The sequence below is a fragment of the Brassica oleracea genome, chromosome C4 (genome assembly GCF_000695525.1).
Source record: "Brassica oleracea var. oleracea cultivar TO1000 chromosome C4, BOL, whole genome shotgun sequence".
Classification (NCBI taxonomy): Eukaryota; Viridiplantae; Streptophyta; class Magnoliopsida; order Brassicales; family Brassicaceae; genus Brassica; species Brassica oleracea.
The window spans coordinates 2626517-2651322 of NC_027751.1; the positions used below are offsets into that span (position 1 = coordinate 2626517).

The window sequence follows — 24806 nt, forward strand, 5'->3', positions numbered from 1 at the left end:
TTAGTTTATGTGTTGGTTGTCTAGTTTCTTATTCTTAATTTGATTATCTTATGATACTAATATTGAAATAAATATAATTTGTAAATGAAATAATAAAAATTAGTAAAAATAATAAAATGATGAAAAGTCTTGCTATTTTTAGGTGTGAATAAATTAAATATTTAAAATATATTTATATTATTTTATTTATTTCTTGAATTTAAGAGACCAATAAGTGTGAGAAGGATTAGATAATACACAATTAGAAATTGATGGAGAAAATTGCAATAATTTAAAAGAAAAAGAATTTAAATACAAAAAAAAAACACGAGGACATGTAAACAAACCCCCTTTCACATGTCATAAGAAGGGAAAAAGCCAACTTTATATATAAAGACGAGGAAAACGAAAAAGAAAATCATATATTACATTTTAAAACTCGTATTTTAGTAACTGAGCTGACCTATATATTTGATATATGACTTTTTGGTTTTGAATATAATATTCAAATGATTACCGAGAAAAAGCTCAAAACATTATCATATATTAATCTTTGCAGCTGATGATGAGTGACTTCCAACTATACAATAAGGTGAGATAACCCTCAAGCTTCTTTAGAAACGGTCTCTGGCTCTGTGTATACGACGCAATGCTTCTGCTTCGTTTGCTGAGTCTGGAATGTTTAAAGATCTGCGGATTTCTTTGCTAGATGTTCTGAGGAATGGGTTACACGCTTTCTCCACCTTAACAGTCGTTGGAATCTACAGACAACAACCAGTAAGTGAAATCCATGTAAGGCTAACAGAGAGAGCAGAATGAGACAAGAGAGAAGATATATTACCGATGGGAGTCCTTGGCTGCGAAGATGGGCCACTCGGGTTGCATAGGACCGAAGAGTTTCATTCTTTGGTTCTATTGATAGTGCAAACTTGAGATTCCCCTGTATCATGAAGGACACGTACGAGTTGGATAATGTGAGATAAGAGTACAGAACTTATGTGTGAAAACTTACTGCTGTGTTTTCACGACCGCAGTATATATTTGTATCATCTGGTAAAGACACAATCTTCTGGAATGATGAAAGCATCTGAGACAGTCAACAAAGGGGATCTTATCGTTAAAAGAGAACATAACACTGTAAATTTCTGTGAAAGAAACTATGATGTTAGGTTATTACTACCAAGTGATCTCTCAAAAAAGTCTATAACATTTGTACTTTTAAGTTTTCAAAGCTACAAGTCTCTTAGCACAATTTTTTGCCACAAGAAATCAACCAGTGCAAATAGAAACGGTTGAATATTGCTATTTATCAGATTCACATGATAGGTTGAGGGCTTAATGTTCAATTAATGTTTACCTGCTCGGGGGTACCTTCCGAAAGGGCACCACAAGATAAGCTATGTATCAGGTCTCCTGTGAAAACTGTGGCTGACCCGGGAAAGTAGAAGCTAACATGGCCTGCTTGCGAAAAAAAGAGCAATTAAGAGACTAAAACATAACACAAAGTACTTTACAGATGAAAAAAAAAGAGAGCAGTTACACAGTGTGTAAGAACAGATAAGTGTCCAACAAACTTTAATAAGGTTGGCAATTATTTGAGTGTAGTGGTACACATATGTTCATAGCTACTAACTGTAGAGGTGGTGGCTACAAACCTTGTGTGTGGCCAGGAGTGTCAATAACCCGAACCTCATGGCCAGCAAACATCCACTTATCACTATCCTTGAGAAGTATGTCAATTCCAGGAATCCGATCCTTATCCACAGCTGAGCCAATCACCTGTTGTAAACACAAGTCAAAAACAAACACTTTAGAATATATCACCGAAGCAACAAAGAAAGTAACAACTAACAAAAAGCCACGACACAGATAACTAGCAAAGTAGAAGTCAACTTCAGTCTCCTTTTTAAAGTTATGTGAGAGCATTAAAGGCCAGAAAGCCATTATTTCTGGTTAGACCAACACTTAACAACATCTTAAAACCAAAACATTATATTGTAGAGCTCTATGTTTCATAGCTATCAGAGGGAAAGTGATGATAAAGATAGTGCTAACTTGCTCAAAGAGCAGAAAGAGAACAAAGCAACAAAGAAAGGAACAACTAAACAAATAGCCACAATACAGCTGACTAGCAAAGTAGAAGTCAACCTCAGTCTCCTTTTTTTCTCAAATTAACACTTTACAACTTTCTAAAACCAAACCATTATACAGTAGAGCTCTATGTTTCATAGCTAACAACAGAGGCAAGGGAACAAGTAATGATAAAGAGAAGGCTAACTTGCGCAGAGAGCAGAGAGAGTATCCCATTACCTTTGCGCCATACTTTGCTTTCAGCTCAGCATTCCCACCTATGTGATCATCATGATGATGAGTATTCAATATATAAGTCAAGTTCCAATTTTTCCTACTCAACGCCTCTATGACAGGCGCAGCCTCAGAAGGATCAACAACTCCAACAGTGCCAGTGTCTTCATCGTGCAAAACATAAGCATAGTTCTCCTTACTACACGGCACCTGAAACCCCACCAACCGACAAAATTAGAAAAACAAAAAGAGATTGAAACGTCATAAGTAAGCAAAGCATAGACGAACCAGTTCGATTTTTAGAGAAGAAGGCATGTTGGAGATGCTACAAAAGTGTGTGATCTTGAGTGTTTTTCTAGCTCCTCGAAGTGTCTTGAGTGGCATTGAGAATAACCACATAACTCCGTATAACAAGCTTTTCCTCAGGCAAAGATGTCTGAAACCAGGCCACACACAAAGCCTACCTCCAATCTATTCCATAGATACAATAAAAAAAAATTAATATAATCTGAAACAAAACAACATAACAGCCAAAAAAAAAAGACCAAACACATTTGTCTGACAAAACACACGCTTAAATCTCGTACCAACCATCATAAAAACCAGATCGGGATTGCTATCAACAGTTACAAACAAAGAGTGAATCAAAGATAAAGAGAGAGAGATGAACCCTAGAAGAAGAAGGAAGAGATGAGTTGTTATTGTTGTTGTTGTTGTTGGTAGATGAAGAAGCTTTGGAGATTATTGGCATATCCTCTACTTCTCTCTCTCTAGATTCTTCAGAGAGATGATGATTCGAGAGGACTTACCCTATAGAGGAGAAATTGCGCGGAGGAAGCAGGTGGAATTTCGCTTGAGAGCTGTGATGACGAGTCTGCGACTAGGACAGGAAAGATCGTCAGAGCTTTAAGACAGCTTTTTGTTTTATTTATTTTTTTATTTTCAACTTTCGTTTTCGCTTTTAAGTCGGATTTAATTTTAAAAATACATACCTCAACTACTAAACCCCCCTAACAATAAATTGTTCAGTGGCCTATCAGCCCACATTAATTCTTTGAGCTAACTGTAATTATTCGACCCAGTGGAAATTAGACTTTTTTAGAAAACAGCCCAGTTGGGAAGTACGCAAGGTGCTAGTCAACCGGTAATTCCGCACTTAGCGAGTTACCGAAAAATTAGAGAGTACTCGAAAATTATACAGGCCTAGTTTTAAATATAATTTAATATATTTATAATATATTTAGCTAATTTTAAACATAATGATACAAGTTTTAGATATAATTATATAATTTTATATATATAATTTTAAACAGTCTATTTTTGATTCGTAAATAGTGGGTTTGGTACGAAAAAAATCCATAAATATAGTATGTATGTGTTTGTTATAGGTTTGATAGCTAATTATAATTATTTAGTAATGAATAATTACACAAAATCGGTCAATAATGAGTAAAAAATAATCAACCGTGTTTTAAGTTACACGGACGGAAAAAAAAAACTTAGGCGGTCAACACGGGATTAGGCGGAAATTAGGCGGTCAACGCAAATATTAGGCGGCACCGATTTAGGCATAATCGCCGCGGTCAAGCTTCGAATAGCGTCAAAGCGGCCGCGTTTTCGAACAGTGGAAAAAGGTAAAAAAATTTCACTTTATGTTAATGTTATTTATTTTTACGGTTTTTGCATTTAACTTGTTTTTTTTTTGTTTACTATGTTGCTAGTTTTAGATTCCATTTTTTAATAGTTTGCTGGTTTTGTCAAAAGAAACATGTAATTTTGGCCAGACGTCTAAAGAAGAAAGAAAAGAAAGATTCTATCTGGTCACTATTTAATAGTTTGCTGGTTTTATTGAATGGTTACATATCATTTGGGTTTGTATACTTTTACTGGTTTTATGAAAGTTAAATCAAGTTTTTTTTCCCATTTCAAACATGTTTGTATTTTTTTTAGTATATTAAACTTGTCGAGTTTGTCAATCTTGGAAATATATGTACGTAACTCAGCCCCCAAACCACAAGTAAATAATCAAACCTGATGAAGATGTCACTTCTAAGCAGTTTAGGGTCTAATTGGTAATGGCCGTAACTTTAAAATTTTTGCTGTAGAAAAAAATCTTTAGATTTTTTGTTGTGGTTTTAGATTTTAGTGCTGTAAAATTTTATGAAAAGCACTAAAAATTGCTTTGGATATTTGGCTCTGCAGAGCACTTGTACAGCTGTAAGTTATTTCAAGAGCTGTGGTTTCAAAAAAAAAATTAAAGTTTGATTGCTCTGAATTTGATGCTGTAGAAATAAATAGGGCTGTGGACAGCACCTGCAACAACTATCGATCACCTCCTTAGTCCATAAACATCAAATGGGCTTGAAACATCTTTCAGCCTAATATTTATAGAGTCCAAAAGCCCATTTGCAATAATCAAAAGTGTATTAAACAATCTGCTAAACAGTCTGCTCGAGGGATGTTGTCCTGTCCACAGAATGAGTAATTCTTTTTTTTTTTTGTCAACAAAACCATTCATTGCAAAGATGAAACAGAGAGAATACAATGACTTATGAGGTTGGCCAAGAAATTACATAATCTTGATTATTAATCCTAGCCTTTCTAGCTAATACATCAGCAACATGACTAAGGGCCTCTAGGGATATAATGGAAAGTAAAAACACTTTTATTAGCCAAGTACAGAATGTCTTGGATGGTAGAGTTTGCCTCGCTGACTTGTTTCGTGTTGCTCATCCCTTGTTGCACTGAGCTATCCAAGTTCTTAAACAGTTCCATACAATCGCCTAGAAGAACTACTTCCTTATAACCAAGCGCATGTAGTTGCTGGATTGCTAACAACAAAGCCATCGCTTCAGCAATGAATGGCGAGGGAGTGGGATCAATTGCAGAGCTTCCTTGGAGTCTAAGGGTGCCTTCTTGGCTAAATAAGGACCACCCTATTCCAGCTTTCTCAAGTGGTGACTTCCATGATGCATCTACAATGCAATACATGCATGTATGATGTTGGAGAATGTCATTGAGAGAGATTTGAGGAGAACGATGGATGACCTGTGAGGTAAGGGTGTTTTGTCGCATTGCTTCTTCCCAAACTCTATCATCCAATATTGCTGCATGGGCTGTCTTGACAATATGATCCCTCTCATTTTCAAAAACTAACTTATTTCGCATCTTCCATATTCTCCAACCTATAAAGAAAGGCAAGTTTTTCTGTAACTGAGCAGGTAATTCTTCCAGCAGCAGAGACCAAATTTCTTTTGCCACTCTACAGTGCATTAACATGTGTTGAACTGTCTCAATTTCCTCACCGCAGACGTGACAATAACTATAGATATTGATTCCACGTTTTCTCAAATTATCAGCTACAGGGAGTCCGTTATGGAGGACCTTCCACCAGAAAATTTTCAACTTTGGTGGAAGGTTTAACATCCACACTTTAGATATGAGTTTATGCTGTAGCTGAGATTGAGAAAAAAGAGGAACCTGATTCTGCCGAGTCTCTTTGTCCATTGCTCTTTGAATGTACTATCCAGTCTTAACTGTATAATGTCGTGATTTACTTGGAAACCAGAAGAGTACATCTTGCGCACCAAACCAACTGGGACGGATATTTAAAATTCTGGATACATCATGATGATGAACCAGGTTCTGTATCTTTTGAACATCCCAGAGCTTAGCTCCTGCAATAAATAAATCCTTGACAAGTAAATCAGGGTATAGAGAGGGTCCCAGACCTGTTGGAAAAGGATTATGTGCATCATTGAGCCAATGATCCTTCCAAACTCGCACTTTTTCGCCATCTCCAACCAGCCACCTTGTTCCTCTTTGTACCAGTTCTAGTGTTTGGACAATGCTTCTCGGCAAGACTTGAAGTTGGGTAACTTCTAGCCTCCATGAAATTTATTTTCCTGTAATATTTATATTTGAATACACGGGCAAGCAGGGAAGAGGGTTGAGTAATTAACCTCCACGCTTGTTTCGCAAGGAGTGTTTTGTTGAATGCCATCATGTCCTTTAAACCTAGCCCCCCCTCTCTTCTCGAAGCAGTAATCTTATCCCATGCTATCCATGGAATACCACTCTTGTCTTTGTTTACTGCCCACCAGAATTTCCTCATAGCTTTAGTAATCTCTTGAATCATAGTTTTAGGAAGCATGAAACAAGACATAGTATAAGTAGGGATAGCGGTTATTACTGCCTTGCGTAAGACCTCTTTACCAGCAGGGGATAAAAACTTAGTGTACCAGCTCTCAAGCTTGTTTTTAATTCTCTGAGTTATAAATTGAAATGCCTCTTTCCTATTTTTTCCTATTTGTTCTGGTAACCTTAAGTATTTTCCAAAACCCCCAATTTTAACTATACCAAGTCTTTTCACAATTTGATCTTGGACAAGGCTAGGAGTACCTTTACTGAAGAATATAGCTGACTTAGTATAGTTGATTTCTTGACCTGAGGCTTGCTGGTAAATGTTAAGAATGCATGAAAGGTTATGTATCTCTTCCATCGTTGCTTTGCAGAAAGCAAGGGAGTCGTCCGCAAATAAGAGATGCGAGACTGGAGGTCCACTTCTCGAAGCCTTGAAACCATGTATCATCTTCTGTTGAATGTTATGTTTAATTAGCCTGGATAAGCCTTCTGTACAAAAGATATAAAGATAAGGTGATATAGGATCACCTTGTCTCAGTCCTCTTTGGGGTTTGATGCTCCTTGACTACTCACCATTGATCAATTGTATACGAGACAGTGGTAATGCAAGTTTTGACCCAGCATCTCCATTGCTTACAAAATCTCATTTTTTCCATGACTGCATCAAGGAAACTCCACTCCACCTTGTCAAAAACCTTTGCAATATCAAGTTTAAGAGCCATGAACTTGTTTTTTAGATTTTTTGTATGAAGGGAATGGAGTAATTCGTGAGCGATAAGGACATTATCAGTTATGTCTTTCAGGGATGAAAGCAGTTTGGTTTTTAGAGATAACTGTATTAAGCCATGGTTTAAGTCGCTGGGCTAGGATCTTTGAGACTATCTTATAGGCCACATTAGCTAGGCTAATAGGTCGATAATCTCTTATAGAGGAAGGGTTTTCAATTTTTGGTATCAAGCAAATATGGGTCTGGTTGTGTTTGGGGTCCAAGTAATTTTGCTCAAAAAATTTCTTAACAAAAGATAGAAGACCTGGTTTGATGGTTTCCCAATGCTGCTGATAAAAGGCTGGTGTCATGCCATCAGGGCCAGGTGATTTATCTGGGTTCATAGCGAATACAGCTTCCTTGATCTCTTGCTCTGTTACTGGACCTGTTAAGCTCTGGTTGATTTGATCTGTGACTATGTATTTTTTTTTTTGTCAACTATAGACTATGTATTTAATCATGGAGGTATCGAACTAATAAGTAATTTTAAATATTCAATCGAGAGCGATAATTGTATTCAACTTTTTATAACAAAAAAAAAGACAACCTACTCAAAACTCATAAAATGTTTGAACATAGTTTAAACAAACAAAAACTCATCAGGATTCATCATAGCAAAAGGCTCCATTTTCTCATCTTCAAAGGTCTTGCACGCTCAAACCTGATAAAATCAACATACATATAATGTGTCAACATGCGAAATCCTAATTCTTTAATAAACAGTTTCAAGTGTAGTCGACTGAAAATGAGACACAGTCTGTGTAGTAGTAGTGTAGAACAACAATAGAACGAACCTGGAGGAAGAGACTGCTTAAGCTTGTCGGCTTTCTCTTGGTCAAAGACGCAGAGAGTGTAGAGGTACTTTGAGCATCTGACCTTGAACTTGACAATGTCTTTGCTTCTCTTGATCTTCACTGATCTAGCATCTTTCCTTCTTGCTGTCAGAAGGAAGTCCTTGATCTCGTGGATTTGCTTAGGCTGCACACATTATATATCAATCACCATCATCATCATCATCAACAACATATTAGCAGATCAAGTTCTCTGTAACCTACATGTTTAACTAGATTCTAACCAAAACCACAATCGATAATTAAGCTAAAATGAAACAAGAATTGAGATACTGATTAGCTACAATAACACAACTCAAAACATCGAGAAAACGTACCATTGTCGGATCTGTAGCCGCCTTTCAGAGACAGAGGAGCAAGAACAAAACCTTCAATAAAACACACTGCCTGCGAGATATAGAGACCAAACCCTAGACTCTTACAACTAAATACCCTTTGGCCCATCTATCAAACAATCTTCATAGTGGGCTTGGGCCCAAACAGGTATCGGAAATTTTACAGTGTTTCTTGCATTTAGGTCCTTTTTAGTTTTGTTTTTACTACTTTCTTACCCAAACTTTTACTTTGTATTAACAAAAGGACATTACATTTTGCTGAAAGAAAAAAAAAGATTCAACTACAGGTGAGGGTCCTAATGCTTCCAGGCCATGGAGTGGCCATCTTCACTGTAAGGCTCAAGAAATCCAATGAACTGCAAAAAACATAACACTTTCACCAATCAGTAAAGTAAACCAATCGTTGATCAAAACATAAGAGATAAGTTCAAAGCTAATAAATATACTTTGGTTCCATCTCGAGACCAACGTGCTCCATATCCTTGAGCTACTCTTATCTCAAACATTTCCCCGTGAGGTGGAACTATATGTATGTTCATCCAACAACATTGGCCAATGAAGCTATTGATAATGTCCATCGCAAGCCTATTCTTATCTGAATCTGAGAGAAAAAGAAATAAAAAACAAGATTCAAATATGGAAAAAGCATCAGTGAGTGTCTGATAAGTTTGCTACTTACTTTACTTACCGGATCCAGAAAGAACACCCCAGAATCCATCACTACTTCGATCAACATGCTTGGATAATGCTCTAGCTCCATGGCTCAATCTACAACCTTTTATCTCAACAAAACAAAGAAAAACAAAAGATTCTTATTTATGTCAGTTTCAAAAGAGTTCACTACAATGTATTGTGGTACCTTTGGTTTATATGGAAGCATAAAGGAAGAGAGTAGAACCGATCTTGGAGGAGGCAGCGCATGTGGAATGGATCCAATGGTGTGAGAAAGACCCAGAAGGCTTTGCACACCCGTGTAACTCAAGCCCTGTAGTAAACATCAAGAGAAAGAATCATATAATCAACAGAAGTAGACATGGAAATGGCTGAGAACGTACAGAGAGTATGTGAGACAAAGCTACACAAGACTGAGAAACTGATTTAATAAGATGGATTGCCACAACACCATTGTTCTTCTTCTCTTGATCAACATCACACCACTTCTTGAACATTTGCATACCTAAAGAATGTAAAAACACCGTTGAAACATAACGTACACAGAAGTAATGGCTATGGAAGAGCTTACCTTCTTCAACTGTATTAGTGCCAGGAAAGACTTTCTCTGGACTCTCGGCTTTTAACAGCTCGTAAAATGATGAATACTTGTGCATTTCCTATTGTATTAAGAAGAGGATCTATCACAAGAAGTCTATTGCAAGAACATGAAAGCAAAAGAAATATTATCTCACCATAACTTCAAACATGAGAGATTTATTTATCATAACCAGAGAGCCTCTCTGTTGAAGTCTGAAGAATGCAAACAACACTTGTGAACACAACAACATTCACAAAGGTTTGAATCATACTCACTTCCCATACCTATCATAATCCGCTTCAAAACACCTTGCCTCAACTGTTTTGACACCATCTAAAGCTTCCATTCAAATTAAGCAACACAAAAATCCGATCAAGAACTTGATGTTGTTGACATTGACAAGCGGTTAAAACACACATAAAAAATTTCAGACAAAGATTGTACCTTTCATGAAGGAGAATAAAGGTTCTTCAACTTGAAGCTCACAAGCTACATACTTCAAGGCCTGTTAAGATTATTCCTAAGTAATCGCAACTAAAAGGATCTTCAAAATCAAAATGACTCACGTAGACTAACTCAGAACCCTTTTGGATTATCAGCTTGCTCCACTCCTCCTCTTTCTCCTTCAACCACATAACCTCTTTCCCAAACGAAACCTTCTCAAAACCCCCACAGAAACAACCAGAAGCAATCGATTTCAGCAGGCTTAAAGCTAGACGCTTGTACAGAGGATACTCAGTAACACCTGCAAATGCTTCTACAGTCTCTGCATCAAACACAGATTGATTCAACGGTTTACTAACAGGAAACAAATGGGTTTGGTAAAGGAGGTTCGATTCAATCACCGGCGTGAAGAAGCGAGTCGCCGGAAAGAAGACCGGAGCAGAAAACTCCGGTAAGCTCTATATCGAAATCTGAACGGTGAGTAAGTGTGAACTTCACCATTTCCTCTATACAATCTCTCACTCTCTCCATCTTCGCTTAATCGTCACAAAGTTTGATACTTTTTATGATTCTCAGAACAAAAAGTTTACTTTTTTTTTTTATATGAGCATGAAAAAGTCAAACTTTTTATTTGACTTTTTTTTTATATTTAACATAAGAGAAAAGCTTCTTTCAATCAAAGGTTCTTGATTGTTTGTTATTCATCAGCTAATTATTTCAAAGATTTAAACTTGTGATCTTAGCTCCAAGTTATGATGACCAAAAAGTTTGCTCCTTTTTTTTTTTTTTAATATGAATCTTTGACCTTTTGACATTTAACACTAGAAAAGCTTCTTTCAATCAAAAGTTCTTGATTGCTAATTAAAAGATCTAAACTTGTGTTCTACGTTAGGGTCTCTACTGAAAAAAAAAACAACAAAACCTAAAAACTGAAGAGAAACAAAAAAAAACAAAAGAATCTTGTTAATTCATGGTTGCTTTGGTGAAGCTGAGAGATCAAGGATTGAATCAAGTAGCTCATCATGATCATCACTCAGTTTCTCCGGCCACGGCATACGCTTCATCGGCTCTGGCGCATTCTCCTGCAAGCTGTAGTTTTCAAAAAACCAAAAAAGTTATGATATATCCACACATAGACAAAGCAGATAAAGAAGATATTAACATACTTTTTGAGAAGGTTCTTGATGTTTTGGCGCGTTTTGTAGAACAGTGTTAAGTTCTCTTTTAACTGCAAAAGAAGGAAACATGTAAGATGACTTTTGTCGCAAGCTAAGTTTGTGATTTTTGAAAGGATCAATATAGTTTTACCATTGAGGAGGATGTGAGATTTGCATGGATCTGATTGAGGAATAGCTCATTTTGTTTAAGAAGCTCAATGATGATCCCTGCATTTATCATGAAAAGAATCTTTATTGTTAGGATAAGATCTCCTTGTCTGAGATCTTGAGACAAAAAGATACACTTACCATCTTCTTCTCTAAGAAGATGTGGAGCTGAGTTTGAAGCCACCGCCATATCTATACTCTCCTGAAGATATATCAAACATGAAACAAGATGCAGTTAAAAGTTTAAACTAGAAGATCATAAAAACTGAACATAGGTTTTATATCAAACCTTGTTGTCAACATTGGCTCCTCCCAACCCATTATGATCTTCTAATTTTCTTCTCTTTTTCTGCGCGAGACAATAACTATATTAGAGGGCTTGATTGTGAAACAGAGATATAAACCTAACTTGAGGAAGACGGAAGAAAAACATTACGTTTGTCCATCTGCAACGCATAACAACATCTCTAACGGTCTTGTGCTGAAGCTCTGACGCTATTTTTGCGTAACGTGAGATACTCGGACTCGGTTCTGACGAATACCTTCGTGAAATAGAAAAACAAGAGAATCAAGAAAAACTGAGGTATTGAATCTTCTAAGTTTGATGGTTAAAGAAACTCGCTAACCTAACAAGAGCATCTTCGAGAATGGCCTGTTCTTCAGAGCTCCAATTCATGGCGATACCAAGAGCATCCCTTTGGTGATTCATATCACCGTTTGACCATGAATGATTCGCCATCAACAACTACGATCTCAAAAAAAAAAAAACTATAGATGTTACAAATAAAAACCCTAGCTCCGGATAATAAGCATATATATAAATGATAGTATTAGAGGTTGAAGAAGGAATAATAATTAAACACTTTATATGTAATCCGTAAAAAATTAATGAATAATAAATATAAAGCGAGAATTTGAAAGTGATTCTTGTTAATTTGGTAACGGAGAGTTGCTTACCTTTTAGTATTTTAGTATTTTACTAGGTAGTAATCCGCACCTTGTGCGAGATGAGATTATTTATTTTGTTATTTTTAAGATAATAAGACATTAGGTCTGTTTAGTTTGGATATCGGTTCGGTTTTAAATTAGTTTTTTGGGTTTTAATCTCCTATTTTAAAACTACCATTATGAATCCATATTTATTTTCATTTATTCAGTTAAAATGCTTGAGATTTTTGGTTTTTTGGTGACAAACGAAAGATTATTATTATTATTTATTTGGTTTCATGTTATATACAGTTTAGCAAATCCTAATGTCAACTGGTCGTTTCATATTATAATTTTTAAACGTATGCAAAATCAAATCAAATCTAGATAATAGCTCAAGAAAAAAAGTTGTAAAGGCAAATAATTACAAATTCCTATAGAATTATAAAGGCAAATAATTTCAAATTATGAAGCATTAAAAAAAAAGAAGAATGTTCCAAATTCCAATATAATTATAATCCTTAAATATTTAGTTATATAGGTACTCGTTTCAATGTGCATATGTATGTGTACGTAAAAATATAAAAAGTGGTTGATAAATATATAAATATAACATTAATTAATATTAAAATAAGTTTGTTCAATATAACAAATGAAAGAAAAAATTCTTAAAATAAAACTAATTTATAATAAAATAGGCTTAGACATTACTGAATATTTTATTTATCATAAAAAAAAATCTAATTAACGGTATCACAAACGTATATCAGATTACTGCTTCCACAAACGTATGATCTTCACCCTAATCTTCCACATTGATTTGAATGATTTCAAATCAGAAACAGAAGTTATCGCATCCATTATAGGAGAATGAGTTTAGTTTTTAAGGTTTCTGGTTTATGTAGTAAATAAAATGAATGGTAGTTTGGGTCTTATATAGGTTCAATATATGCTCATCGAAAAGATGTAACTAATTAGCATATATTTTTAACTTGCCAATCACTCTTCGATATATATATATATTGTCATAACTGAATAATCTGAAATATTTTTCAATTAATAGCATTATTTTATCTTGACAATCACTCTCCACCAAAAATATTTTCAAAACCCACATGATCACGGTTTATTTCGGCATGTGTATACCCACACGATCTCATATTAATTAACTTAATCATAACAATATCATTTTCGACTACGACCGGTGATCCTTTTCAACTTAAAAACGGTCATGAATACACAATGACATAACTATTTAAATTTAAAAAAGTGCATGAATAAACAATGATGTAACTATATAGAAAATGTAAAACATCAACCAAATTGTGCGATAAGGATCCTAAGAAATGACACAAACAATGTATTTTTCCTAGGCTGCAGCTGTTACAATATATATATATATATATAAGTTTTCAGCCTTTTTAGTGAAGCTGATGACACCATCTGATGTTGCTAAGAAACAGAACATGCAAGTCCCGTGTTGCCAGCGATGGCTGTGAGATGGATCTCTCATCTGCTAAGGATCCTAAGCAATGACACAACCATTGTTTTCTTCCTAGGTTGTATATGTAACAATATAAATATGAGCTTTCACCCGTTTTAGTGAAGCTGTTAACTCCATCTGATGTTGCTGGTAAGAAACAGAGCATGCATTGATATCGTGTTTCTGTGAGAGCATGATATATATATATATATAAACAAAGCATCAACATCGTGCTTCTGTAAGAAACAAATCATGCATAGATATCATCTTCTAAGGATTATCATCGCAAGCATATATCTCTGGTAACTTGTAACTTATAGATCTCTCGTGTTATATATATATATATATATATATGTCACAAAGATCCTAAGAAAATTGTGCATCAGAGAATAGTCAGTAGGCTTCCATGAATCGCAAAATTTTTACAGTGCTCTTTCTCTTCTGTCAGCGTCTTCGGATTCACGTGAGATTCAACTCAGTCTCATGGTCGAGTCACAACCAATATAATTCAAAAAAATCTATGTTATTTTTTCAATTATCAACTTCACTTGTTGACACTAGACAAAGAACATCGAAATCATTATGAACAAAAAGATTAAACAACAACGTGCTTGTAATAAATAAAATAGGAAACATTTTTTCTTTCTTAAACGATTTTTTGTGAGGAGCTCTATTGAAGCGACACGTCAGCACGGTAAGTTTCAAAGTGATGTGAGGCTGATACGTGGCAAACATAGTGTAAACTCATTTATTGAAAATAATTCTCTTTTAATATATAAGAGATTTATTTAGTAGTTAACATTAAATTATACTTGAAGCTGTAGTCGGTATGTGTTTAACAAGTAGTTAATTTTCCATGATTGGAAAGACAACTATAAATGTCTGCTTAACCAAAAATAAAACTATTTAAGAGCTACTAAAACCATCGTGCACTATTATCGTAGACCATAAGCACAATTAGTATATCCCCATGGATGTTTGTGTTCATATAAGAGTTTACAATGAGGCGACAAGAATATAATATTTGTATATCTTTCTTTTATGTGATTTTTTCGATTGTATGCATATTTGCATGCGATGGCATCATAAAACAAATCCAAGGAATATTACTTCTTTTTTTTTTGGTCTAAGAATATTACATTTTTGTGTGTAATAGTTAATCTTTTTTTTTTGTCAAGGCTTTCAATGTAATGATTAATCTTGATGTTCTAGATTGTGAGTTGTTGTGATTATGTGCATTTGCCGTAAGAATGCATTTGAAGCACAAACAATGGAAAATGCCAACCATTCATGTGTCAACCGTACTAATTATTGATCAGGAGTTTCCAGCTGTTTTAATTCGTATCAATTTGAAATCCTCTCATGTAGTGATGTTTTTTTTTTGTATTTTCTTCCCTTCTTTTATACTGTATTTAATTAAGAGATTTTATATGATTCATATTCACATATCAATATAATAAATACGTACGAACAAATGAGAAATGGGATCTCATAGTTTTTTTTGTTGCTAAAAATGGGATCTCATTGTTCTGCACGGAAAATCAAACACAAGATCACAGTATATATAGCACGTTGCTTTACTATTTGATTATCATAAAGTAAATTACCTACATATATACACACACTGAATTAATATTTTGAGGTATTAGTAGTTAAGCGCGTATAATATTAGTTCTCAAACCACGTGCTAGTGGTCGGGTGGTAGCATGGCGTTCCAGCGTCGCTAAACGAGATGAGTTTGAATCCGATTACATTCAGATATCACTAACGCTTCGCCATCGATGATTTATCATTCAGATATTTTTTTTGTTAAAGGCCAAAGTAAAGTTTAAACCCAACAGATTACCTTTATTATATATCCTGATAATTTTGCATACCATTTGTTATTTCAGCTAGTGTTGCAGATCAAAATATGCAGATTAAAAAATAATGCAAATCATACAGAATAAACACATATCAAATAAATTATGCTAAAACCTGTAAATATAACTAATTAACAACAAAAATGTTGGAAAAATAAATATATAAGTTAAATATCTACAACAAAAATACAAATTTTATATCTAAACAATAAATATTATTATTTTAATAAATACAATGGAAAATTAAAAATTATCTAAAAATTAAATACAATTACAACATACAATGAAATTAAAAGGTTAATATAGAGTATTTTTGTTTGTGCGTAACATATTTATAATAATTTCTCTAATGTTTGTTATAAGTTTTCTTTGTCTAATTTTTTCTTTTTCTGTATAACTTTGTTCAACCATAGAATTAACATTGTCAATCCCTGTATATGTCATTATATAAGCAAAATATTTATCCAAATAATTTGAAATTCTAATAAAATTGTGCAATCCCATTATCATGGTTACCACTCTTTTTTGACAAAATATCATATCTCAGGAATTCAAAAAAAAATCTTTTATTCTTCTTCTAAAAATAAATATTTAAATTTATGAATACAAACAGTAAGATGCATGAATTCATTTAAATGATAAAATATTATAAGATGGAATTTAAATTTTGTAGATAACTGTTAGTTAGTTTATTTCTGTTAATTATTATCAATAATAAAAAAATTAAAATCAACCATATATCTTTTCCATTTATCTAAATATATAGGACCATTTAGTGTAGTTATATATTCTTATAGCATACAAACTAATGTGTATAAATATTTTTTATAGAAAATTATGTTATATTTATGAATACGTCAACTAAATATATAAGTTTTTATAAAAAAATTATAGAACTTTTTGGTATATAAATTAAAAACGAAATTGTGTGTAGTATTTATAGGTAAAAAAAAAAGAAGAAAATTATCCATTGGAGTTTTTGGCCATTTTCCCTTTTTTTTTCTTATGTTTGCAGTACAATTCTTTTACCCTTTTTTTTTGACAAAACACACAAAATACTTTGCAGACAGTTCAAATCACCATCTTTATTAAAAACCATTTTTGAATCTTTGATATATTTTTATTTTTCATGCTAATTATTTGCCAAATATTACTCAAAACGTAGACACAACAAAGACAAGGAATTGAAAAACTGATAATTGATATCGGAATTTCAGCTTCAGTTTACAGTTCACACTTCACACACATATAATACCTCAAAGACGACACTTTAGATAATTCACTAAAGACCACCAATCACGAATATCGAACAAAAGCTGGACACAAGAGACCAAGACTTTTCGCTAACACAAAGATTAGAACAACAACAAACTGATCAAATACAGAATCCAAGGATAAACAAAGCAGAACCAAACGACAACGAAACGATAACTCACTAACCCAGACATATCACATCATTCATTTAATTTCGCTAAACTGTGATTATCATCTTCTCATCATCAGACAGCAATGTCATTGCGGATGTGACGGAGGAGAACGGGAATAACAGAGGCCGGCGAGCTAAGCTGAGGAAGATGACCCTCTGAAGACATAACCTCGACGACGGATTCAGACCCGAGATTGGTGTGAAGATACTCGGATACGGCGACCGGTACGGCTAAATCTTTAGCGCTTTGGACGATGTGACAAGGGACAGAGACAAAAGGTAAGATTTGTCTCATGTCGCTACTGAAAATGGTCTGAGCCATGGAGAGAGCTATGTCTGGACGCATGTTGAAGAGCGTCCTGCTGAATTCTTGAACGGCTACCGAGTCCAAGTCTCCACCTACCACCAGTGGAGCGAAACCTAAGCACCACGCTTTGTAGTTGCTTCGAATCGCTTCAAAAAGCTGGTTTAGGTCTTCTTGCTCGAATCCACCTTGGTAATCAACATCGTTCACGAATCTAAAACGCACCAAAAGAATAAAAAACTATTAATTAAAAAAAAAATTTTAATAATAAAACTTCGTTAGATCATAAAAGAAATTCATCAACTAAAAAATTCCACTAAAAAACTTTCTAACTTTAATTCGGTTAAAATTTGCCGCCCACCGTCTAAACTACAAGACGTCATAGAGGATGATGATAACATAACGTTATTTTATAAAAAACTTGAAGGTTTATAATATTATAAAATAATTTATAAATCTATTTTTAGAAGTTTATAAATAGATTATAAAAGTTTAAAATAATGCGATAATAATTTTTTAAAACATTTAAGGATAATAAAAGCTTTAAAACATTTAATTATTTTTATTGATAATACCCTTTCAACTATTTTTAAAACAACTATTTTAAAAGCTGAAAACCTTTTCAATTAAATTTTTAATATTATAAAACGTTACGATATTTTAAATGGAGAAAGTGATAGATGGAACTAAAATAGTAATAATATTTTTCGTTGAAAATTTATTTTACGAACCATCTTTAATTGAAAAGTTTTATTACTAAATGTCATTTAAAAAAGAGTTATTCTTGGGTTCACCCCCTAGGGTGAACCTTTAGGTTCACCAACCAATAGAAAATTGTCATTTTAAATCTAGTATCTTTTAATTAAGAAAACCAAATAACTTGGCAAATTATATTATTTTTTCAAAATAAAATTTAAAAATAAATAAAAATAATATATAAAAAACGAATTCAAAAAAAAAATAATGTTGTCAACAAAACACTAAACCCTAAACTCTAATACTAAACCCTAAACTCAAATCCTAAACCCTAAATCCTTGGGTAAACCCTAAATCCTTGGATAAACCCCTAAACCCTTGGAAAAACACTAAACATGTTGTCAACAAAACACTAAACCCTAAACTCTAATCCTAAACCCTAAACCCTTGGGAAAATCTTAAACCCTTGGGTAAATCCTAAACCCTTGGGTAAACCCTAAACATTTGGATAAATTCTAAATTATAAATCTTAAATACTAAACTCTAAATCTTAAAAATAAATATTTTTTTTTTAAATAATCTTTTCTTAGAACTATTGTTATTTTTATTTATTTAATTTTTTATTTTTTATTTTAAAAGCATAATATAATTTGACAAGTTATTTTGTTTCCTTAATTAAAAGATACTAGATCTAAAATGACAACTTTCTATTGGTTGGTGAACCTAAAGGTTCACCCTAGGGGGTGAACCCAAGAAAAAGTCTTTAAAAAAATCTGTAACAGTTCAATTATTTTTGAGAAATAGGATAATTCAGACAGGAGAAGGAACATATGGATGTACTTTTGTCGAAGTTATGTCCCACAAAATGAGACATAAATGCAAAAGATCTCGAAGCATACCTTGGGGAAGCCGAAATCATGACGATTTTGTAGAAGAGGTCAGGTCGGTTAAGAGAAGCCAAGACACCAACCATGGCGGAAAGAGAGTGACCGACAAAGATACAAGACTCGATTTGAAGATCTTCTAAGATTGCAATCAAATCAAAGGCGAAACCTTCGAGAGTTGAGTAACGATCAAAGTCGAAATATTCCGGATTGGTCGTACCGGCTCCCATGTTGTCGTAGAGCACGATGCGGTAATCGTCGACAAGATGTGGAACCAGGTGTTTCCATACTGACTGGTCCGTACCGAACCCGTGACCTAATACGATCGTCCCTTTATTTCCTGAGCCAAGCACCTTCACGTTGTGAGCTTCCTCTATTACACCCATCTCTCTCTAGACGCAATAAAATCTTCTCTACCTTAGAAAATTCGTTTTAAAGCGTACGTTTGTTACTTTTCACTTATATAAAACACGATGATTATTTTTATGCGTAATAAATCAGATGCATGTATACGTTGTTAATTAAAAAAAGTCTTAGAAAAATGTGCATGGTGATTACCAGGCGGTAGACTGATATATATGAAAATAATAATATCGCTCATTATCAAAAAAAAAAAATATCGCTCATTATCCTGATACACGTGGGGACGGTAAATTGCACCACACACGCACCTATGTATAACTCACTACAGTAAAATCCCATATATATTATATAAAATCAATATATTTATATACTGGATTATTTATATACCCGAATAATAATGCGAAAATAGGCATGGGACCACGTAATCACATGGTGTTGATATCTGTGAGGATACATGCCAATGCCAATCACCAACTTAAAGCCATTTAATTTAATTGCGAAAAATTGTGAGAAATATCTTTGGCTTTATTTTAGTTGCAAAAGTTCTAGGCGAACCATAATCTTTTTGGAAAAGGAACCATAAGTCGGTTGCATCGCCAAAAAAAAGGGTCAGTTGCTAAATTTTGTCTCCGTAAGAGGATGATTAACCAGGGTTTTTAATTTAAAAATCTTAGAGCACCATTATCGGTTGTCTTTAGGAGGTCTCTTAATTTAATTGTGCATTAAAATTAAATCAAAAACACAATAAACGTTGGAGACGTCGCTTAATTGGGGTAAGGTAGAGACCGTATTTGAGAGACACGTGTAGGCAAAGGAAGAAGAGAGAGGAAGAGCGTCTACGGTTTGTTTTGGTTCATTCTCTCTTTCTCTCGAAACCTCTCCACCTACCTTTCCGAGAAGGCGATTCTCTCTTCCTCCATGGTTCTTCGACTTGCCGGCGAAACTCCATGTCTCCATGGGACTCAGACGAAACGAGATCGTCGCTCTCTGTGGCTCGCAGACGAAAGGGCGATTCTCTCTCTCTCTCTCTCTTTGTGACTTCTGGAGGAAACGAAGCCAGACCTCTCTCTCTCGGTGGCTGACGTTGACGAAGGAAATCGTCGATTATCTCCCTCTCCGTGGGAATTCTCGTCGGCGAAAGACGACACTCTCTTTCTGGGTCGATAAACTGGAATCTGAAGGTAAATTTAAAGCGTTTGTTGTGTTCTTCAAGCATGCATGTTTTATTCTACACTTATTCTTGTTCTGACTGCAGGTTTGTTTGGTTTGTAGGTTCGATTCTTTCTCGCGGTGGTAGTCGTCGACGGCGATATATGGCTATCTGTCGGTGGCTCTCCTCCACGGCGACAGAGCTCTCTGTCGATGCCTCTCCGTGATTCGTACAGGTAATGCTTCTGTTTCATGTTCTTCAATGATGCATGTCTCTGATTGTGGCTTCATAAGTTGTGATTTGTTTGTTGCAAGTGAATCTATTTTGATAATGTTTCTGTCATATGATTCTGTTGGGTTTAGCTGGAACAATTTTTTTTCCAAGCTCGTTTTGTTTGTTGCAAGTTCATCAATGTTTATTTGGCTATTTTTGCTGATTGAATTTATTTTGTTTCTGCCTTTGTGTGGTGAGATGAAAGGATCAACGTGAGACGAGGGATCAACTTGCGTTTGATCTGCTAAGTGGAAAGAGAGGTCAGGAAGGTTCTTCAATGCAGGTTAGTGTTACTCTCCAACATCTGGTCCGATATGAAATGAAATGAATTGAATTAGAAGTGATGTGGCTAGCTTCTGTGATGATTTGAAACTCGTGTAATTAAAGATATAGTTAAGTGTTAGATTTATGGTTGATGGTTGTGTATGGTATTAAATAGAACTGATGGTTAGATAGAAACATAAGTTGAACCATAAATTTTAAAAAGCTTCTGTGGTTAGATAAATTTTAAAAAGCTTCTGTGAAACTCCTTTGTTTGTTGTTAGATATGTGTCAATTCGATCAGCATTCAAGTCTGCTAGTAGTTGAAACATAAATTTTAAAAAGCTTCTATGATGAATTGTTTGTGTTGAGTTGTTTGGGTTGGTGTCTTGAATGCTACCTCTCTTCCTTGTATTATTTATAACCACTGTCTTTCTCTTCAATCTCCAACATCTGAATGAGCTTGATAGCTCTTCCTTCTCTTTCTCCTCCGGCTCCTCTGCCTCCTCTTTCTCCTCTGTCTCATCTTTCTCCACTGTCTCCTCTTTCTCCTCTGTCTCCTCTTTCTACTATATCTTTGTCTTCGAAAATGGATTTCAATCCATTTGAGGATTCTGCCAATTTTGTTGACCTACTTAATAGTCAACAAAATGTTTTCTTTGGCAGTCAACAACCCTCCTCAGGTAGTCAAGCTGCAGAGCAGCGACCAGAGCGTAAGGAAAGAAGGTCGTGGACAGCTACAGAGGATATAGTGCTCATTAGCGCGTGGTTGAACACGAGCAAAGACCCCGTTGTGGGGAATGAGCAGAAGTCTGTGGCTTTCTGGACCAGAGTTGCAGCATACTTCTCGGCTAGTCCTAAACTTGCAGCCTCTGAAAAACGAGAGGGTAGTCAATGCAAGCAACGTTGGCACAAGGTGAATGAAGCAGTTTGCAAGTTCTCAGGGGCGTATGAAGCAGCCACAAGAGAGAAAACCAGTGGCATGAATGACAATGACGTTCTAAAACTGGCCCACGAGATCTTCTTCAATAACCAAAAAAAGAAGTTCGGTCTCGAACATGCCTGGAACGAGCTTCGCAACGACCAGAAGTGGTGTGAGCTCGCTACTGCTAAAACTGATACCAGCTCGAAAAGGAGGAAGTTTGCCGACGGTTCACATTCAGGAGCAAGCTCGAAAGTCAATGAAAACGAGGCTGCTGTAGAAGGAACATCTCGTCCCCCTGGTGTTAAGGCTGCAAAAGCCCGTGGGGAGAAACCAATTACTGAGGGGAAAGACGTTGGTGAGCTTCATAACATATTAGTTAGGAAGGAGAAGATGTCGAAGATGAAGCTTCTGGACAGGCTCATGGCTAAACAAGAACCTCTAGATGATGATGAAGTAGCTCTGAAGAAGAAGTTAACTAAAGAGTTGTTGCTGTCTAATTAGGTGTTGTGATTGTTAGTTAATTATGTTTGTTTATCGAATTTCAAAGCTCTGTTAAAGAGCTTAAGTTTTAAAATATTTAAGTTCTCAAGGATTTTATTGTAATGGTCTGGTTAGTGATGATATAAAATGTTTTATGTTAATGTCAATATTTGTCTTGATCTGTAGTATTTTATATTTCTTATCATGCTAATGTTAATGTATGTCTTTGTCTTGGCCAGGATGCTTGCGTGACATGAGTTTTGGAGTTTTGCCTTCGACTGAAGCGAGTCACGGAGTGGAGTGTCTGTTAGTGTCTTTATGTGTATGTGTCTATATGTGTACGTGTCTGTTAGTGTCAAGTGGGGATGTCACGGACTTGTATGTCACGGACTTGTATGTCTGTTAGTGTCAAGTGGACTTGTATATCACGGACGTGTTTATATGCACTCATCTTCTCTATTTATATGCACTCATCTTCTCTTTATATCAATTGCCAAAACAAACTCCTCTCCTCTCTTCAAACACAACAACAACAAACTCATCTCCTCTCTTCAAACACAACAACAACAAACTCATCTCCTCTCTTCAAACACAACAACAACAAACTCATCTCCTCTCTTCAAACACAACAACAACAAACTCATCTCCTCTCTTCAAACACAACAACAACAAACTCATCTCCTCTCTTCAAACACAACAACAACAAACTCATCTCCTCTCTTCAAACACAACAACAACAAACTCATCTCCTCTCTTCAAACACAACAACAACAAACTCATCTCCTCTCTTCAAACACAACAACAACAAACTCATCTCCTCTCTTCAAACACAACAACAACAAACTCATCTCCTCTCTTCAAACACAACAACAACAAACTCATCTCCTCTCTTCAAACACAACAACAACAAACTCATCTCCTCTCTTCAAACACAACAACAACAAACTCATCTCCTCTCTTCAAACACAACAACAACAAACTCATCTCCTCTCTTCAAACACAACAACAACAAACTCACAAAAACCATCTCATATTTTCAATCACCATATATGGCTTCTTCTTCACAAAATACTTTAGATGAATCTTTTGATGATGATGCTTTTGATGATGCATTTGATGAGGTCTTTGATCAACATTTTGATCAAGCCTTTGAGAATTTAATCATTCATCGTGATCAAGAAGAACGGAGAAAGAAAAGAAAAAAACGAGCGTATATAGAAAGAAATCGTGAGGAAGGGCATATCCGTTTATGGAATGATTATTTTAGTGATACTCCAACGTATCCTGAAAATTTATTCCGTCGACGTTTTAGAATGAACAAACCATTATTTACGCGCATTGTTGATCGTCTCTCCAACGAAGTTCTTTACTTTAAGGAAAAGCAAGATGGTCTCGGAAGGAGTAGTCTCTATCCCCTTCAAAAGTGTACTGCAGCCATTCGTGTATTGGCATATGGTTCTGCGGCTGATGCGGTCGACGAATACCTCCGGCTCGGTGAAACAACAACTCGGTTATGCGTGGAAAATTTCGTCGAAGGGATTATATGTTTGTTTGGCGGCTGATCTTCAACGTCTACTTAATGTTGGAGAGTATCGAGGATTTCCCGGAATGATTGGAAGCATCGATTGTATGCACTGGGAGTGGAAGAATTGTCCCACCGCTTGGAAAGGGCAATATTCCCGTGGTTCGGGTAAACCAACAATTGTTTTAGAGTCGGTTACTTCATACGATCTCTGGATATGGCACGCATTTTTTGGACCTCCAGGTACGTTAAACGATATCAATGTTCTTGATCGCTCGCCTGTTTTTGATGACATTATAAAGGATTCATTGTTCGACATTTTTTTGTTTTTTTTTTTTTTTTACACTTTTCCGATAAGAACCGACTTTTACATATCTTATTTAAGAAACAGTTCTTAACGTTTTAGCGGTTCTTACCTAAAGCTAAAAATCTCATTCTAAGAGTCCGGATTAATGATGGTCTAAGATTTTACCAATAGATGCTCAAAAAAAAGATTTTACAGCAGCCCCTGATACCTTTGCCTTCTTGCATGTCACATTAACATCTTCATATACATACCATAAACTCTGTGACAAAAAGTAAAGTTTAAACACAACAGATCTGATCATTTCCCTTTACTATATATCCTTACAATTGCATAGCATTTGTTATTTCATCTTTGCATAACATACTGTATACGAGAGGTTTTATTTCCATATATCAAATAACTCACCATCTTGATGAAAACCCCATTTTAAATGATTAAATCTTTGACATACTAATTCATGCAAATTACTTCTCAAAAGTACTTGAGACACAACAACTTACCTTGCACAGTACTTAAAGAAGCTCAACAAAGATCCGATTATCAT

At 35.0% G+C, this 24806-nt stretch overlaps 6 protein-coding genes across 10 annotated transcripts; 1 reads left to right on the top strand and 5 right to left on the bottom strand.

The window, feature by feature from the left end:
• Positions 1-386: 386 nt before the first annotated feature.
• Positions 387-3181, bottom strand: LOC106339343 (hydroxyacylglutathione hydrolase 1, mitochondrial). Of its 2 annotated transcripts, none has more exons than XM_013778133.1 (8): positions 2954-3181; positions 2572-2754; positions 2290-2493; positions 1635-1758; positions 1337-1437; positions 992-1066; positions 821-919; positions 387-740 (listed from the first exon to the last, which is right to left on the bottom strand). In XM_013778133.1, the coding sequence occupies exons 1-8, from the start codon at positions 3032-3034 to the stop codon at positions 594-596; spliced, it is 1014 nt and encodes a 337-aa protein (XP_013633587.1). In that variant the 5' UTR covers positions 3035-3181; the 3' UTR covers positions 387-593. The 2 variants fall into 2 exon arrangements, with proteins under 2 accessions (XP_013633587.1, XP_013633588.1); XM_013778134.1 differs by having other exon boundaries at positions 2871-3181.
• A 4479-nt stretch (positions 3182-7660) lies between these two features.
• Positions 7661-8452, bottom strand: LOC106339594 (60S ribosomal protein L38-like). Its single transcript, XM_013778436.1, has 3 exons — positions 8361-8452; positions 7987-8170; positions 7661-7853 (listed from the first exon to the last, which is right to left on the bottom strand). The coding sequence occupies exons 1-3, from the start codon at positions 8361-8363 to the stop codon at positions 7831-7833; spliced, it is 210 nt and encodes a 69-aa protein (XP_013633890.1). The 5' UTR covers positions 8364-8452; the 3' UTR covers positions 7661-7830.
• A 94-nt stretch (positions 8453-8546) lies between these two features.
• On the bottom strand, positions 8547-10631 carry LOC106339593. 4 transcript variants are annotated; one of them, XM_013778434.1, is made up of 11 exons: positions 10476-10631; positions 10197-10387; positions 10075-10135; positions 9915-9969; positions 9785-9842; positions 9622-9709; positions 9434-9555; positions 9238-9363; positions 9067-9160; positions 8825-8979; positions 8547-8734 (listed from the first exon to the last, which is right to left on the bottom strand). In XM_013778434.1, the coding sequence occupies exons 1-11, from the start codon at positions 10603-10605 to the stop codon at positions 8675-8677; spliced, it is 1140 nt and encodes a 379-aa protein (XP_013633888.1). In that variant the 5' UTR covers positions 10606-10631; the 3' UTR covers positions 8547-8674. The 4 variants fall into 4 exon arrangements, with proteins under 4 accessions (XP_013633888.1, XP_013633886.1, XP_013633887.1 ...); XM_013778432.1 differs by having other exon boundaries at positions 8558-8734; positions 10197-10396; XM_013778433.1 differs by having other exon boundaries at positions 8559-8734; positions 9915-9963; positions 10197-10396.
• Positions 10632-10914: 283 nt separating this feature from the next.
• Positions 10915-12161, bottom strand: LOC106341500. The gene is made up of 7 exons (XM_013780261.1): positions 12026-12161; positions 11836-11941; positions 11689-11748; positions 11541-11601; positions 11383-11459; positions 11241-11302; positions 10915-11163 (listed from the first exon to the last, which is right to left on the bottom strand). The coding sequence occupies exons 1-7, from the start codon at positions 12136-12138 to the stop codon at positions 11043-11045; spliced, it is 600 nt and encodes a 199-aa protein (XP_013635715.1). The 5' UTR covers positions 12139-12161; the 3' UTR covers positions 10915-11042.
• A 4865-nt stretch (positions 12162-17026) lies between these two features.
• On the bottom strand, positions 17027-19497 carry LOC106339953 (probable esterase KAI2). Its single transcript, XM_013778816.1, has 2 exons — positions 18997-19497; positions 17027-17615 (listed from the first exon to the last, which is right to left on the bottom strand). The coding sequence occupies exons 1-2, from the start codon at positions 19365-19367 to the stop codon at positions 17171-17173; spliced, it is 816 nt and encodes a 271-aa protein (XP_013634270.1). The 5' UTR covers positions 19368-19497; the 3' UTR covers positions 17027-17170.
• Positions 19498-21617: 2120 nt separating this feature from the next.
• On the top strand, positions 21618-22454 carry LOC106337843 (glutathione S-transferase T3-like). The gene has a single exon (XM_013776952.1). It carries the CDS (start codon positions 21618-21620, stop codon positions 22452-22454), a length of 837 nt encoding a protein of 278 aa, XP_013632406.1.
• The last annotated feature ends 2352 nt before the right edge of the window (positions 22455-24806 follow it).